Source organism: Ornithodoros turicata, unplaced genomic scaffold (assembly GCF_037126465.1).
Source record: "Ornithodoros turicata isolate Travis unplaced genomic scaffold, ASM3712646v1 ctg00001527.1, whole genome shotgun sequence".
Lineage (NCBI taxonomy): Eukaryota > Metazoa > Arthropoda > Arachnida > Ixodida > Argasidae > Ornithodoros > Ornithodoros turicata.
Genome location: NW_026999653.1, coordinates 1 through 16,578, shown reverse-complemented (window position 1 = coordinate 16,578; position 16,578 = coordinate 1). Strand labels below are relative to the sequence as shown.

The window sequence follows — 16,578 nt, the reverse complement described above, 5'->3', positions numbered from 1 at the left end:
GAACACAGCAGCTGCATCAGAGCCATGGATGTGGATTTCCTATGTACATCTGATGAAAGGATGCAGTTTTATATTGGCTTGCCGAACCTAGAAACATTTGACGCCCTTCGTGACTACCTCGACCCAGGGGAGAATGGCTGTAATATTGCGAGGCAGAAGAAGCAAGGATGGACTCCACCTCAGGCAGCGTGTGGCAGGATGCGAAAGCTTTCAACAAGAAGTGTGTTATTCCTTGTTCTGGTCAGGCTGCACTTGAGGTTGTTCGAGCAAGACCTTGCAGACCGCTTTGGTGTCTCTCAGTCGACAGTGTCCTGTACTTGCATATCCTGGCTTAACTTCATGTATGTGAAGTTAGCAAAGCTGCCACTGTGGCAGCCTCGCACTGTAGTTGATAGCACTATGCCTGGAGTCTTCAAGGAACAGTGTCCAGATACGAGAGTTATTCTGGACGCAACAGAAATCCGCTGTGACTTTGCAAGCTCGTTAGCCCTTGAATCTAGCACATATTCAACCTACAAGAGTGCGAACACCCTTAAGCGGCTCATTGGCATAGCTCTAAATGGGCTAATGACCCTTGTATCAGAACTATTTACTAGATGCACGTCTGACAGGGAATGCGTCATAAGAAGCGGATTTCTTGGCCTGTCCTTTGAAGAAGGAGACTCTGTCATGGCAGATAAGGGTTTCACCACTGCTGATCTTGTGGAGCAAAAAAACGTGACGCTGAACATTCCACCATTCCTCCGAAACGAAGAGTTCCATGCAGAACAAGTACAACAAACAAAACAGATTGCTTCCCTACGAATTCATGTTGAGCGCAAGACCCAGCACGTGAAGACATTTCACATTTTTGACAGACCTGTACCCATGAGCCTTGGGCCAGTATCAAACCAAATGTGGACAGTTGCCGTCATCTTAACCAACTTTCAACGCCCCTTAGTTGAAGACAGGAACTAGTGCACTGTGCAAATGTATGATAATGAGAAATCCATTGCAGAAATGTTTTTATTTTCTTTCGCCTCGTCAGTATATTGAAGTTGCATTTCAAAACTTTCACCGCATTACAAAACACATTTTGACACACTGGGCGTCACTGAGCTTGTTTCCTACTACATTCTGAGCGCCACTGTCTATGGAATGCAAAGACTGCTGTCAAACCATGGGAGCAAGTTAACAGATGACAGCGTCATAAACAGTACATCGTGTACGTATAGGAAAAGATCTGTATAGTGTATAACATAAAAATATTGCATCATGTATAATATCACAGTTGACCATTATCATATCACAGATGTGTCATTGCACATTTCCCGATAAAATCATTGCACTTGAGATAAGGGACTAGTGGTGCGTGACTGACTGACAGACAATATACAGCGTGTTTCACCTAAGGTCAGAAATTTTCACAACACAAGCAGGTAGTACTTTTGATGTACGACCAGTCTGTAACCCAAGTAGCATAAAAGTGGTGCTCGTTTTCTTTTATCGCACTCTTTAAAAATAATTTCATACCACTTTAGGTGAAACACCCTGTATAAGTAGAACTATGTAGACAATGACACTGACATTAAAACAATGTAGATGCATCCGTTTCTGAACACTTACTGCAGTTTTGGGTGCCCTTCCTCACCAATAGCCATGTACGGTATGTTGTCTTTGGCAAAGTGCGGCTCGCTATCTTTCAGTGAATAGGGACATCTTATCTCGAGCACTCCGTTTGGTGTAGAATCTGTGGGGTCATATACTATAAATCTGTCCGGGGAGGCTCCCAGCCGGGGACAGAATGACCAAGGCGCGTCATCGCATCAGTGTAGGCCTGCGCAGCAACATCTTCGTGTTGACAAATCACTCTGGGCAATCAAATTACTAAGACCCTTTTCAGTCCACTCAATACAACGTAAAACCTAGCCGGGTGTTTCTCTCCAGAGCCATGGCCGCCTCACTTGTTAGAATAATGCCCTTAAAGTCGGAGAGAAACAATAGAGAGGATAGGTCAAGTACAAATCATGCTGCATAGCAAGTTGTCGAAGGTTTTTCACATAGTATCATATGCAAATGAAAATGTTTGCACACCCTTTAATTTTGCAAAATTTTCAAATCGCGAAAATCAAGGACACGTAAAAATAAAAGGTTTTACAGTGTCAGGCAAAGATGACCTTCTTGTTGTATGTGCATGAGTAGACCCTGAAGTTTTAAGGTTAAACCCGATTTTCCCCGAATTTGCACCCCGAATCGAGGTTCACCGGTTTAGGGTTAAACCCGATTTCTGCCGGCAAAACTGCACCTAAGCTAGGCACCTCACGGCAATGACATACTAATTTCTCACAAAATACACGGTTGATCTCAACGTCTGATACTCTCGATAGGCTGTACAACAAACATTTATTCGACAATAGAGCCCAATTTATCCCCAAATTCAGTCTGATGGTAATTTTTCCACCCAAATTTGCTTGAATTTTTTACATCAAGTGATGGACCTGAATTTTACCCCCCGAATTCGGAAAAAATAAAGCCCAAAAACTTCAGGGTCTATGCATGAAATACATATACATGTGGTCTCATTAATTTCATACATGCAGAAAAACAATCAAGCAGCTATGCTACCTTCAATATATCTGCCTGGTACTTGTCAAGAAGTGCCGGCAGCTGGAATGGAATGATGCTGTCACAAAACAGGCTCGTACGGGTGGGCGATGCTGGTTCATCCTTTGCAGTTCCCAGTGCAATGTTCTGAGATCGCCAAACTTCGCGGTATGCCGGCCTTTCTGACTGCTGATATGTCGGGGGTGAACCAACTTTTGTCTCAGTAAATGGCAGCTTTGATCCTTCTTCAAGGGCAAAAGCAAAGAGCTGTCCTTGGCTCCCCAACCGTCCAGCAAGTCTTCTAAAGGCACTCTGCACACTATGTGCACTCTCTTCTTCCCGTCGTGGGTCAAATAGGCGAGAATATGTCGGTGTGTCCTTCCAACCTTCTCGAGGTTTCCGCCAGTCAACCTCTTGCACAGTTGTCGCTTTCATTGCAGCGGCCGTCGCCAACATTGTGGAAGCTCTGTACATGCAAGTTGAGGGGGAGATTCATCGAAACCATTCATCTTTAGCAGGGACACTACCCGAAGGAGTGCCATGACATGATTGCAAGACGCATCAGCACCTGCAGGGCACTGGCACAGGGTGTCTACCACAGTTCCAGTGCTTGGCTGCAGTACCAGATGGGTCACGTATGGTCGTCCATTTTTGCTTTGGCTTCTGTAGCACATGGCACGCACATGTACCTTGTCGGACCTGTAAGGTAAATACTTCTAGTTTAGACAAGCATCAATATCACATTTCTTGTTTCCATTTATTCGCTGCAAGTACCAACACTGTAAGCCAGTGTACCGAACTCATGTTGCAGCCGCATTACGCGTCAGTGCTGGGAAGTTCCAGGTACTCCTGAGTAAGTAAAGACAAATCTAGTGGACAAAATGCTACAGTTCAGGACGAAAATAAGCCTGAGCTTATGCTAACGGAGACAAGCAGATTAACTACGTATCACGACCTCACCTGAATGCGGTGCAGGGACCTAACCAAATGCGTACGTCGTCGTCTTGGTTTACCGGGTAATACAGTACCCCGAGCTCAGGCTTATTTTAATCAAGCTGTACTGCACTCACCAGTCACACGCATTCAGCTCTGTTGAAGAACGAGCGAGAAGATTCGTTCGCACTATGAAATGTTTATGGTTTACGTTTGGGAAGCAAATGCACTCCGTACCACTATGCGCTTGAAAGTACATTACGAGAGTCCTCACCTGATATCCGCTGTGTTCGTCATGACAGTGCCGCAATCGACGTAAGATTCAACAGCGAAGTTGTACGATTTGTTCAGCTGCCGCAGTGAACTTGATCCTCCAGCATAGTACTCCCTTATTGTGACCTTGGTTATTAAGGGTATCGGAGACAAGTTCTTCGTCCAGTTCTCATCATGAGAAAGGATGAGTCGAGTGTCTGACATGCTGTCATCAACGACCAAAGTGCGATGGGACAACACGAAATGAAACAGACGAAACCATGCACACGATGAGGACAGAGGCACTAAACAAGCTAGCTTTGACTTGGAATGGGGCTCCGTATAGCATCCCTAGGAGCAGTACGTAAAATGGCGGGTTGTTCCTGTCGATATCGATGGGTCATGCTATTACGCATAAGGTCTATTGGGCTGTACAGAGTTACAGACATGTGCCTGGGTAACCCAGTCACCTGTTTGCAAGACCGCATGGTCTTATTCGTTGCTAGGGCTGGAAAAGAAATGCACCGAAGCATGTTTAGTAAAATTTTGTCTAGTGCTGTACTTTTCAATACAGTAGCACTACAAGATGTAGAGCGTATTTGTTAGGGCTAAACATTGTGGGAGCACATGAAGGGAGACACACTGTGCACCATGAATTATTTTGCACTTGATTCCTCTGGTTTCATCTACTGTTCCTTATCTTCTCGCTCACAAACATCGTTATGTGCAGTTGTTTATGCGGTCAAAATCTGCAATAGTTGCAGTAGTGTGGAATTGTATAAAGGATCAACAGGTCTATTTTGCCTGGTTTGAGAATCTTCCATACATGCTTGAAAGCTGACATGTAACGAACAGAAAACTGAAAAGCATTTCCGATGCATGACACTTTTTGTCCATATCGTGCCATTCAATCTGGTGTTGACCAAATCCCCTCGACCATTTTGTATTTACCTTCTGATGTTGGGTCACAGCCCATCTGTTCCTCTTCTGCCAAGACTGGAACATTGTAAGCCTCTGTTTTCACTTCTATGATTGGATCTTCATTTGAAGATTCCTCTCGAGGTTCTTCCTTAATAGGACACGTCCCAGCTGTCACTCCTGAATGTAAAACAAAAAGGGGGAGAAGTAAGACATATTGCAAGGCTTCGAGTCACAACCACCTCCGTACAGTGTGGGGGATTTGAGAAAATGGATTTACATCAAATCCGAATCAGGTCCGGCTTTAAATTTGAGTAAATCAAATCCTTTTGAATCCAGATTTATTTTCAGCATGCCAAATGAAATCCCTTTTTTAAATGCGGATTCTTCAAACGCATCAGAAATCCAGAAGAGCTAACGTAGCTGAACACCTCTGGAATGGCTTCAGAATCAACTGCAGTTTTCAAAGCTCGGGATTTTTACACATAATACTTAATTACTAACAGGAATTCCTAACAACTGCTTAACCAGGAAAGAGCGGCAAAACACACGGAAGACATCTACAGTAGAATCTCGATGATACGGTCACGGATGATACGAATTCTTTTCCGGTCCCGGCCAGAATGCCTTTTCTTCCCATGTATTAGAGTTCGGATGATACGAACGCGTTATCTTGCCTTTACAGATGACATGAATGAGCCGAGGGTGCGACAGACGTTGTTCCCCCGTGATGCGAGAGCGCGCGAGTCATGCTGCTGCATCTTTCGAAAAGGGAGGGCGCCCAAGCAGCACAATGTACTGAAAGTCGAGTGCAATAGGGGTGGACGGTAAGTGTCTTATCAATATCCTTGAGTTTCAGGAGTATGCTCAACGCCTTCAACCTACCCGTCCACCCCTATTACACTCGACTTTCAGTACATTGTGCTGCTTGGGCGATCCTCACCATGAACCCCCTTACATCATGTAGCGCAATGCAAGCAATGACTTTCCGTTTGGTGGTGGTGGTGGTGGTGGAGATAAGATCAAAGGGATTGAACGACCCGGAACCTTATCACCTTATCTCTGTTTTGACCTTTTTACCCCCCTCGCAACAATAAACCGCAAAGCTGTCCCAAGCAGCACAATGTACTGAAAGTAAAGTGCGATAGGGGTGGCCCGTATGTGTCTTATCAATGTTCTTTAGTTTCAGAATTCTTTTCAAGGCCTTCCACCTACCCGTCCACCCCTATTGCACTCGACTTTCAGTACATTGTGCTGCTTGGGGTGTGACATCGCTCTGGCGGAAAACAGCTACCAGAACCCCAGAACGCGTGGAGGGAACATATCGGGACAACTTGTGGCAACATTACGCATCACCATTCCGCGAGTCGGCTTCACGTAACGCCTGCTTGCTTTAGGAGAAGCTCGCTTTAGATCACTGTCGCGCGACCCACGGGTGAAAAGCACGTGCCTGCATCTTTTGAACCTTTTGAATTTGGGCAGCACTAGCCAAAAACGGAGACATAAAAGCGTTACAACCGACCTCTTTCAATGACAGTAACGGAAAATGAACAGTCACTGTCTATTTTCTTGCCCCAATTTTTATTTTGGTTTAATTCGTTTGATACGAATATCGGATGACACAAATTTTTTTCGCGACCTCGTGAGATTCGTATCATCGAGATTCTACTGTATCACAGTGGAGCCGCATGAGCACAAAAAATGCAACTTGGTCATTATCTGTTTCCTTATATTGAGATACAACAGTGACGTGAAATTTGATAAAGAATCTCCACGTCTATTTTCCGTAACTTTCAGAATCTTCCATTGAACAGAACGTGTGCATGAAAGCTGATACATGTCTGTCAGAAAACTAAAGTGCATTTCTGTTGTATCCCTCTTGTTGTCACGCTATTGAGTTTGGTGTTGACTAATGTATGGTTGACTAATGTTGACTAATGGTTGACCTCTGTAGAGAGTGAGGGATTTCAGGAAACAAAATGGATTTAAATCGAATCCAAATCAAGTCCGGATTTAAATTTATTCGAGTAAATCAAATAATTCTAAATCCAGATTTATTTTCAGCAAGCCAAATGAAATCGCTTTTTAAATGCGGATTTTTCAAACGCATCACAAAATCTGGAATAGGAACTAACACAGCTGAACACCTTTGGAATGGCTTCAGAACCGATGGCAGTTTTCGAAGCTCGGATTTTTTTTTATACACAATACCTAATTAATAACAGGAATTCCTAACGGTTGTGTAACTAAGAAAAGGAGGTAAAACATACGGAAGACATCTATTATAGTGGAACCGCATGAGCACAAAAAATGCAACTTGGTCATTATCTATTTCCTTATATATTGAGATTCAACAGTGACGTGAAATTTGATAAATAATCTCCACGTCTATTTTCCGTAACTTTGAGAATCTTCCAATGAACAGAACGTGTGCATGAAAGCTGATACCTGTCTGTTGTATCCCTCTTTTTGTCACGCTATTAAGTTCGGTGTTGACTAAATGTCCTCGACCATTTTGAATTTACCTTCTGATGTTGAATCACACTTGCGTCCCATTTGGTCCTGTCCAGTGAAGATTGCAACGTTATAAGGCTCTGTTTTGACTTCCACTATTGCATGTTCCTTTGAAGATTCCTCGCGAGGTTCCCCTTTAACGTCACACATCCCAGCTGTCACTCCTGAAGTAAAACAAAAAAGGAGAGAAGTAAACCACATTGCAAGGCTTCGGGTCACATGACGACCACCTCCGTACTTTTTCTGAACCTAGTTTAACTATATATTGCACCTAGAGGTGTGCACTGTTGCCAGTAACGAAAAGACGGGGCTACACCATAGCCAATGGTGCACGAATGGAAGCGTGGGAAAGGGTTGTTGGGGGAAAGGATTTGGGTTTCGGAAGGGTGAAGGGGCATACGCCAATAGAGGGCGTCACAAGTAAATCCCCTAGTGGGAGGAGTGGGTACTTTTCCCTGGGCTCGTAGCACACTCTGCGGTGTTGCCTATATGCGGCCTGCTGCATCACGTCTACCGTAAGCACATCAATCTTCAGAACACAAAAACAGTAAGCTATGGGCTGTACGTGGAGCTGTGTGCCATCATCCAGTTTGAGAACGACTACGACTGTAGAGCGCAGAGATGTGGCACGTGTGTAATATTAGAGCACCAGTCATGGCTGTTCTGCATGCCCAATGGCGTTATCGTGAAAGACAATGATGTATGACGTCTACATGTACAGCTGGAGGGTCCATGCTCCCGTGCAAAAATGGACATAGACGGAACATACGAAGTACTTCTCGGATCATTTGACTTAGCACCATCAGCAAAATGGTGATTACATATAACGGTGTTATTTGTTGGGCATCCACGGCGATCTATCTTCACTAAAAGCAACAATGAATGAAGTTTGCATAGCTTCCCGACAGTGGTTAACGTCACTGCAAGCGAACACGTTTCACTGCAACGTTTTTACTGTACGTTTAACTGCGCTTCAGACTTCTCTCCTTTTCACGAGGCTGCCAAGGAAACAAAGAAAATTCTGTTCCAGGCGGAGTGCTTCATAGGTGAACGCACATTTCACCACACAACAATTGTTCTTCATCTTGTTCGCTGCTGGGGGGGTGCCGAGCTTTCAGTGGGGGGTGGGGCAGTTATGCTTGGTGAAGGTCCCACTTACGGAATTTTTCTTAGACACTGAAAGAATCATGGCACAATGGTGACATATTCGCACAGCTTTCCCGTTTTATTTGTACATGTTATTACGTTAGAACACAGTACGTTAGAATACAGATTCATTATGAACGGCATTTCAACATTAAGATGCATAATCGCACGACCGACAAAGAAAAAAGACTAGCACCTTGTCTCACGAAGCTCAATGAATACCTAGCAACCAACGGTGAAAACCTTAGACGAGAAAAGCAGAATACCTCGCTCGATTGATTAGGGCACAAATGGTTCTTGATGATCCACATTGAGTTTGCGTGCCCGCACGCATTTTTGCTCGTATATGCGCGTAATATATGCATTGAACAGTCACTTTCAAATGATTTTGGACAAGTGCATGGAACGATCATCTGCATGACTGTTGTCCTGCAGCCCAAGTTTGACAGTACAGGATATAGTAGTAATTCCCTGCGCCGGACTCTACGAGAATGTGTTGGTGGCCGAGCCAGTTTTAACGAAAGGGCCGACAGTGTCTCTGAAACAGCTACACTCTGCCGGGGCACGAACAATGTGAAACAGGGGAGAGTCCACATTTGAGTTGACTGACCTTCCTGGTGCCTTCCCCCAAACAGCTTCAACGAAATTGGTAACAGTGATTCGTGTCTTCTGCAAGGCCACTGGCCCGTCGATCCATGAAGAACACGCAACAAGGGAACAATCCGATCTTGCCAGAACACTAGAACTCTTTTGTTGTACACCATGTCGACCACAGAGTATGGGCCGCAGGGTTTATCGCCTTCCCTACGGTCTCCTTTGTCACATAAATCAGTTGAGTCTTATTGCCCGCGGCTGATCTGCTGGTAAAATTTTCAAAATGTTGCTAAAAATGGGCCATGCGGCTTATCTGCGGTGCGGCTTATACGAGTGAAGTTACGGTACATCTATAGATTATTACCGTGTCATGTTCCCCAAGAGCATTCTATAAACAGGGTCCTAGTTTTTAGAGTTAAACCCGATTAGCCCCAATTATCCCCTTGCGATAATCACTTTATGGCTGGTTCCTGTTGAACCAGATTTCTCCCTGTACAAATTCCAATCATGTGTCAGATTGGTGAAAAAAAATGTGCGTTGCGAAGTGGCCTGGCGTCGTTGTCCGAAGGACAGGACGATAATTGTTGTCAGTAGAAAATTTATGAGAACTGTAGTGGACTACCATTGAGTGAATCGGTATTGAAAAATGCAGCGTCATGCCGTGCGCATTCAGAACACTACGATCGGACCCATTCCAAATGCGCACAGTCACGATAGGGATGCGTGCTCGTCTCCTGCTGTCTCATTGGATGTCATCCTTTGCATCCTTTCTGGGATCCCACTCGTTGCTGACAGACTGATCTATTTTCAGTTTGTTTTTCTTCTTAGTGGTAACGTTGTGCGAAATAATTTGGTTTGAATTGTTAGGCTAGACTCCTACTGCAAAGAGTGCTAACCCCCATGGTTTTGAAACTACCGTAATTTCACGCGTATAAGCTGCACCGCAGATAAGCCGCAGGACGCATCTTTAGGGACGTTTTGAAAATTTTCTGGCAGATAAGCTGCACTCGCAGATAAGCCACAGGCAACAAAGGTGCAACAAAGGAGGCCTTAGAGAAGGCCATAAACCCTGTGGTTAGGGTTGCCACCAGGCCGGTTATTTGTGCGCGCTGCCCGTAGGAAGGTGGTACCGGCAGCGTTTTGCCGGTATTTGTGGCTCAAGACCTTTCATAGTGGTTTTTACGGGGCTTTCCCTTCAACATTTCACTACAGCTTGAATAAATCTGGAGCACAGACTTAACTCCGCAGTCACCAGTCGTTTTCTTAGTTATTCATCATTATTATTATTATTCATTGTTATTATTATCATTGTTATTCATTAAGTCTTGTGTTCGGTGGGGACAAGAGCAGTGGTTGTGCAAGGCTGTTGGTGGTTGTGTCGAGCCAGCTAGAACGTTCCTCACCCACTTTCCCTTTCCCATGAGCCTTTCCTCCTTCCTTCTATTCCACCTCCTCTCCCTCATCCGGTATTTTTCACCCCGAAAGGTGGCAACCCTAACTATGGTCCACGCTCTGGGGTCGTCATGGTGTACAACAAAGGAGGTCAGCTCTAGAGTTCTAAGAAGATCGGATTGTGCAATTGTTTGGCATTTTTCATGGCTTGGTGGGTCAGTTGTTTTCCAGAAGAAGTGAATCACTGTCACCACTTTCATTAAAGCTGCTTTGCACCAGGAAGACAAATCTACTCGAATGTGGACCCACCCCTGTTACGCACTGTTTGTGCATCGGCAGGGCAGTGCTGTTCAAGAGACACTGTTGGCCCTTTCGTTAAGACCGGCTCATGGGGAAGGTACCAGAAAAAAAAAAGTAATCAGATAAGCCGCACTGGTGGATAAGCCGCAGAGCACTCGTGGGAAAAAAATCGTGAAATTACGGTATAGTTCAAAACCACGGATAGCTCAGCATAAGTGGAATTCGCACTACCAGCCCCATGAGAATATGTAAAAGATGCAAAATGGAGGGTTCTGAAGGACTGTGGAAAATCCCAGGGATTTCCAAAACGTTGAAAATTGCATTTTGAAATTCTAGGGTATTCGAGTGTTTCAAGGACCAGTGGGAACAATGATAATGGACATTTTTTTTCCCACCCAAATTTGCTTTGGGCACTTAACCCGAAAAAGGTCAGACACTATCTATCAAACATTCCCCACTTGAGTGCATAGTTTACGAGGATTTTACCGTAAGCATCACTTCCTGAAGGATGTTCGCTGCAGTGCTGTTGATGTACCTGGCCCTGTTGTGGCAGGCATGCAACATCAGGTGGTTCCGATTTCACTCTCACGGGCTGATCCCGGAACTCCAGAGAGAACTTCATTTTCTTGGAGTCGTGATTCCAAAGGGCCTGGCACGTGATGACTCGAAGTCACAAGAATCTCTTGCCTCTTCTTTAATGTGGAGTGCTGTCCTCATCCCACGTAAATTTAAAGGAGAAAATTGGGTCCCGAAGTGAAACAAATACAGCGACGGTTTTCGTACGCTCACAGAACATGAAATCCCTGAACAGTGTATTCGTGAAAACAGCGACTCACCGTTTGTCAGAGGGTCAGCTACGTTCAGACAGAAGAGGTGCCGGTGAGAAGTTCCCGACGAAATATTGCGTGGACTTCTTTTTCCTTTCGAAGAAACATGATACACGTAGTTAACTACTTTCCAGATTCAAGATGTAACATTTCGAAAGGGTAAAGTGTGATGAACGAGGTTAATATTTTCCCCCTTTCCAAAACTTACACACCAGGAAGCCATGGACAGTTTTGTGCAGTATGCAACATCTGCTTAGCTGGCAAGCAATTTTATAACAATTACTATGTAAATAGAATTCTCAATGTGTGTGTGCGTGAAGACTCGCGTAATTTATATATTCCCAGTATATGACAAAGTACCATCCAAGTAGGAAGAGCACATACAGGGTGTCCCAGAAAATGGCTCATTGATTTATAATTTAAAAAAACTAAAAAAAGTTAAAAAACTACGCCACCTAGAAATAACACGGTCAATGGAATTTGTTCTTACTAGCTTTTTGCCGCATGCTGATGTGATTGTCACCTAAATCAAGTTTTATTAAGCAAATTATTACGATTGGAAATAAAAAATGTGTCACGTAAAGGTGTGTCTTTTACCCCACCAATGTGAAGAACTCGAAAAATTTACTCAAGTTCGTGATAAATGACGGGGACTTATAGCATCTGCCGGGTGGACCCAATTGTTTATGCAGTGAAATCCATCGGACTGTCCGTGACATGAGGAACGCGGTAGAGCGCCTGAAGCCGGCACCGTCCAGAAGGTGCATAGGAAGGCATAGGACAAGCTGCACGAAGGTAACTTGGACTTATCCAAAACTAGACTCAGTTACTTAAACTAACGGAACCTAACCTAGAGCTGTACCAATTTGCAAAGTAATGACGAAAGATGGAAGTCATTGAAAAGGTTAGCCAGCTGTAGGACTCGAACCCGCATCTTCAGGTTTACCGTGGGTTCGAGTCCTACGGCTGGCTAACCTTTCCAGTGACTTATCCACCTTTCATCATTAATTTCTTAAGCACTCGAGTCTTCGTATGTATTTGTCCTTTCTATGTGTTCCAGTCTCAGGACATCAATTGTCTCACGTTGCAAACGAAGCTACCTTACACTACCCTGACTAGAATAAGCTGAACACTAACGGAACCTAAACTAATCTAACAACCACAACACTGCATGTAGGAAGCCGACTTGCAGAATGGTTGGATGGTGGAATGCTTTATCATTATGCATCAAGTTAGGCGCCCATTTGGCAAAAGCGAGCACATAGTTGTCAAGACCCCCACGGGGGTACCGTGATGTTGAAACACCACTCTGGACACTTCCTCAACATTTCATTACTCATCCAAGTTGAATTATGCGGGCTAATGTGGTTATACGTCGAGATATAACTTACTATTTTCCGTAGATGAATCCCTGTTTCTCTCACTCGAGCATGCGGCCTGTGTCTTGCTCCTTCAGGTCCTGTTCTGGGTTCTTCACAAAATTGTTTTGTTGTCCTGTACAATGCTGGTGCACTAGGGAGCACGGAACAAAGGGTGTTTTCAAAATAACGAAGATCCCAATAGCCCCTTAATTGACGGAGTACCTCATTTCAAATAGCTCGAAGTGAAAAGTAAACACTCGAAGCCACTCTGCCACTACTAGAACCGCGCTGAAGCTTTCAGCCGCCGAATCTGCCCTGTGTGCGCGCGGCCATATTATGGTAGCTAGAAAGGGTGGTATCCCGACCGAAGAGAGAAGCGCACGCTCCCGCTGGAAGAAAGGCGCAGAGGGCGCCCCGAGCCGGAGGTATGCGTTCTTTCCCCACTCGGCGGTTCGCATTTCGATGAGTTTCGCCAATAATCGCGTTGGGAAGCATTTTTGTGCAGTTTATTTTTAGCCGAGACACTACGAGCAGGGGCTAAGTGTATTCCTGAACAAATGCGGGGCTTTCACATGAAAAACAATAACAACAAAACGCAATTCGTACGATAACGGCCGACAGATTCTAGCGAGCGCAAAAAGCTGCCGCGGCTGTTCCAATTACATATTATACCTTTTGGTTATCCGCCCTTTCCTCAGCAATAACGGCAGTTTACTGCACAAACAGGATACATTTATGACTATTTATGACTAGAACAATCTTACAGCCCTGCCCAGAAGTCTTTGCCACTAGCATATAGCAGCTACCGCAACGGAAATAAAATAAATATTAAATAAATAATAAATAAAGCTTGTTTAAATAAATAATAAATAAATAAATAAAGCGCTTGGCCTGGCTTTCCTGCGTGCTATGTTAGTTTAATCAAGACTGTTTGGACATATATTCCTGCGTACTCTTCTCTGCTGTCGGTCGAGGTTTACGCCCTTCACGTAAAAATCAAGCCTTGTGATCAAATAAAACTTGCACACAGCACCTGTTAGTTCATTTCTGTGGAGCTCACAACCAACTTGGTGTGTTGAGGCTCGAGCACTGGTGGTCAACTCATGGAGGCTGTCAGGATGTAATTTGTACATGCTGAAAACTCTAGTGAAAAGCTGCTTCAAAGGAAGAAGGGAAGGGTCCTTCTGTGCCGACGTATTCCCGACGTCCACAGCTTCATCACCCATGTCAGGATCAGATGTATTCCTTCTTCTGCAAGGCACTGGCGACTGCTTGCACTGAAACGTCCCTTATTTAGTGACTCTACCTGGGAATTGGGGGAAGGGACACAATAAACGTGGAACCATCCAGTCCTAAGAATCCGGTAACCAGTTGCACCAAAGGATTCCACTAAACCGTTTCATCGTTTCTTTTTTTTTTTTTTTTTCGCTATTCATTGGTTCCTCCTCTTGCGCTGAGCGGGCAGTTCCTTGGAATTTGTCCGGGAATTTTTGGGTCCGGGGGTATTGTGCGTACCACATCATCTTTCAGGGCAGGGCGGTCATGCTTCATCGGCTCTATCTTGACGTTCACGACAAGCGCGTTGGCGTAAAAGCGCGTCGAAGTGTATTTCGCAAACGGCCGAATGCGTTTGGAGAGGCATGTCTGCACTTTGTGTACGCTGATTGCATTCTTGAAACCTTTCTGGGTCCTGCGGAACAGCGAAGAGCGCGAACTTTCCAGTTCCGGAACGGTATCCAGTGTTGCAGCCGGGCACAAAACAGTGTTTGACACGCTGCTTACGTTGTCCAGGCATTCAGGTGTCATCCCTGTGCGCTGAGAGCACCAAGTGGTCACTTGCCGAGAGACACGAAACGCTAAAAAGGCGAAAAAATAGACGCGCGAGCCGGGGACGCAAGCAAAACGTACGCGCGTACGCGGCGAACATAGCATACCTCAGACTCCCAGCGCCCGCTGGCGCCGTCTTCCAGCGGCGGCGTGCTCCGATGTACGGGAGAAGCGGCGCGGTCGAAGTACCACCCTTTCTAGCTACCATAGCCATATTTCCCAAACTTTCCATGATGATGATGTAACGATGTAACCGTAAAACTAGCGCAAGATATGGCTCGAGAGCACCAAAACCTTCAGGAAGAGAGTCTGTCACCGCTTCAAGGAAGATTTAGCGGCATTACAAAACGATATGCCCGTTCCCAAATGGGAGAGTCTCTTTGCCGGCTATCAGCCTACCCCACGTGACTCTTCAACTCTTCCTTCTTTTTTTTTTATTCTGTCCTCCTTTTCCTCGTCCTCCTCGTGGACGCGCGCTTTTCAAACCTCCGTCAAAGTGATCACGATCAGGGCCGGCGAAAGAAATTACGCGCCCCGGCTGCTCCACCGTTTCGCCGGCCCTGGGTTAGATCCATAACATGCAGCTACTCCCATTTATTTTTATGCTCTTTGACGAAATATTGCAAAATTTTTGGGGATCGAGAAGGGTTAAAAATTGGCAATGAAAAAATGGCTAGGAAGCAAGCGAGCTGGTGAAGATGATGCATAATGTAAAAACCCTGAGACTAGGGAACACGAAGGTTCGTGTTGTCTCTGTCCCTTCGTGTTCCCTAGTCTCGAGGTTTTTACATTATGCACTAAAAATTGGGCTGTTCAGTTTTCTTGAATCATGATTAAAAGCTTTAAAACCTCAGTGGCGGGGAGCTAAAAAGACAGACACAGACACACAGATGGGGGGGGGGGGGTATGGATACATCCCTGCATCTGCCACTTGGTGGGGGGTCACGCGAAATCTTTTTCAACAGTCACTGATCTTAGCCAGTGGATGGCAAACCGTGCAGATTTGAGTCGGTTTAACTCATTATCGAAAGTCATCACACAAGGTGTCCAGAGGAACATTTTAGGAACTAGCCTAGAACATTAATTAATTAGATGCGATACCTTCATCTACGCTCCTTGAGGCAGCAGTGTCAAACAGGAAGAGGGGCCTTAGCAGGAAACTGCTGGGAACTCAGACAACCCTTAGGTATAGGCTACGCCAACTACGTAACAGAGAAAAGCGAAAACGGTTGAGAGCATTAAACAGTTTAATTGAACAAAAGTCTCATTTTTCGTAATTTAACTGTTTAGTGCTCTCAACCATTTTCACTCTACCTGTGAATCGTTATTGCGGGAAGCTTGCACATTGTTTTTCTTTCACGTTATACGATACATAATGGAGAAATTAACATACACTCGGAACAAATTTCTTCGGGGAAGAAACTGCCGAAATGGTGAATAAGACACTCAAAAAGCGTGCAGTTATGGGTTGTCCTTTAATATCTGCAAACAACCTTGGACTTTCACCAGCTCCAGTAGTGTGGGGGGACGAGATGTAGGTTCTACGGACATTCACACAACAACCTGCTAAAATATCGGTGCAAACAACACATTGTCTCTTCCTTTCATGAAGCACGAATGCATACTTTGTGTGTTGCTCGCTGCGTAAACGGTAAAGGCCACGTAGCACTTCCTAATTGCAGCTGAGAGTGCTGTGGTGTACGGTTTGGATTACGTGCACTCTCTAATGGTGGATGCAACAATCTGTAACACTATAACTACAGTCACTATATAAGCTTAAGCTATATTAAGCTTAAGCTTATATATAGTGACTGTAACTATAACCTTGCAGGTCTCCTACGAATCCGGCGGACAGTTTGAAAATGGGCGGTACCGCACTTCTATGCCGATTGTGTGCAGACCGTTCACCACGCTCAGGCGACTTTTAGGCT

At 44.9% G+C, this 16,578-nt stretch overlaps 2 protein-coding genes across 3 annotated transcripts; one reads left to right on the top strand and one right to left on the bottom strand.

Annotated features, from left to right (window-relative positions):
* Positions 1-24: 24 nt before the first annotated feature.
* On the top strand, positions 25-957 carry LOC135377059 (uncharacterized). Its single transcript, XM_064609405.1, has one exon. It carries the CDS (start codon positions 25-27, stop codon positions 955-957), a length of 933 nt encoding a protein of 310 aa, XP_064465475.1.
* Positions 958-4,660: 3,703 nt separating this feature from the next.
* LOC135377060 (uncharacterized) lies at positions 4,661-13,144 on the bottom strand. Of its 2 annotated transcripts, XR_010417996.1 has the most exons (5): positions 13,043-13,144; positions 12,851-12,971; positions 11,469-11,552; positions 7,212-7,364; positions 4,661-4,866 (listed from the first exon to the last, which is right to left on the bottom strand). XR_010417996.1 is itself a non-coding variant. In XM_064609406.1 (3 exons), exons 1-3 carry the CDS (start codon positions 11,252-11,254, stop codon positions 4,676-4,678), a joined length of 480 nt encoding a protein of 159 aa, XP_064465476.1. In that variant the 5' UTR covers positions 11,255-11,334; the 3' UTR covers positions 4,661-4,675. The 2 variants fall into 2 exon arrangements, 1 of the variants encoding a protein (XP_064465476.1); XM_064609406.1 differs by lacking the exons at positions 11,469-11,552; positions 12,851-12,971; positions 13,043-13,144 and adding an exon at positions 11,119-11,334.
* Positions 13,145-16,578: the final 3,434 nt, after the last annotated feature.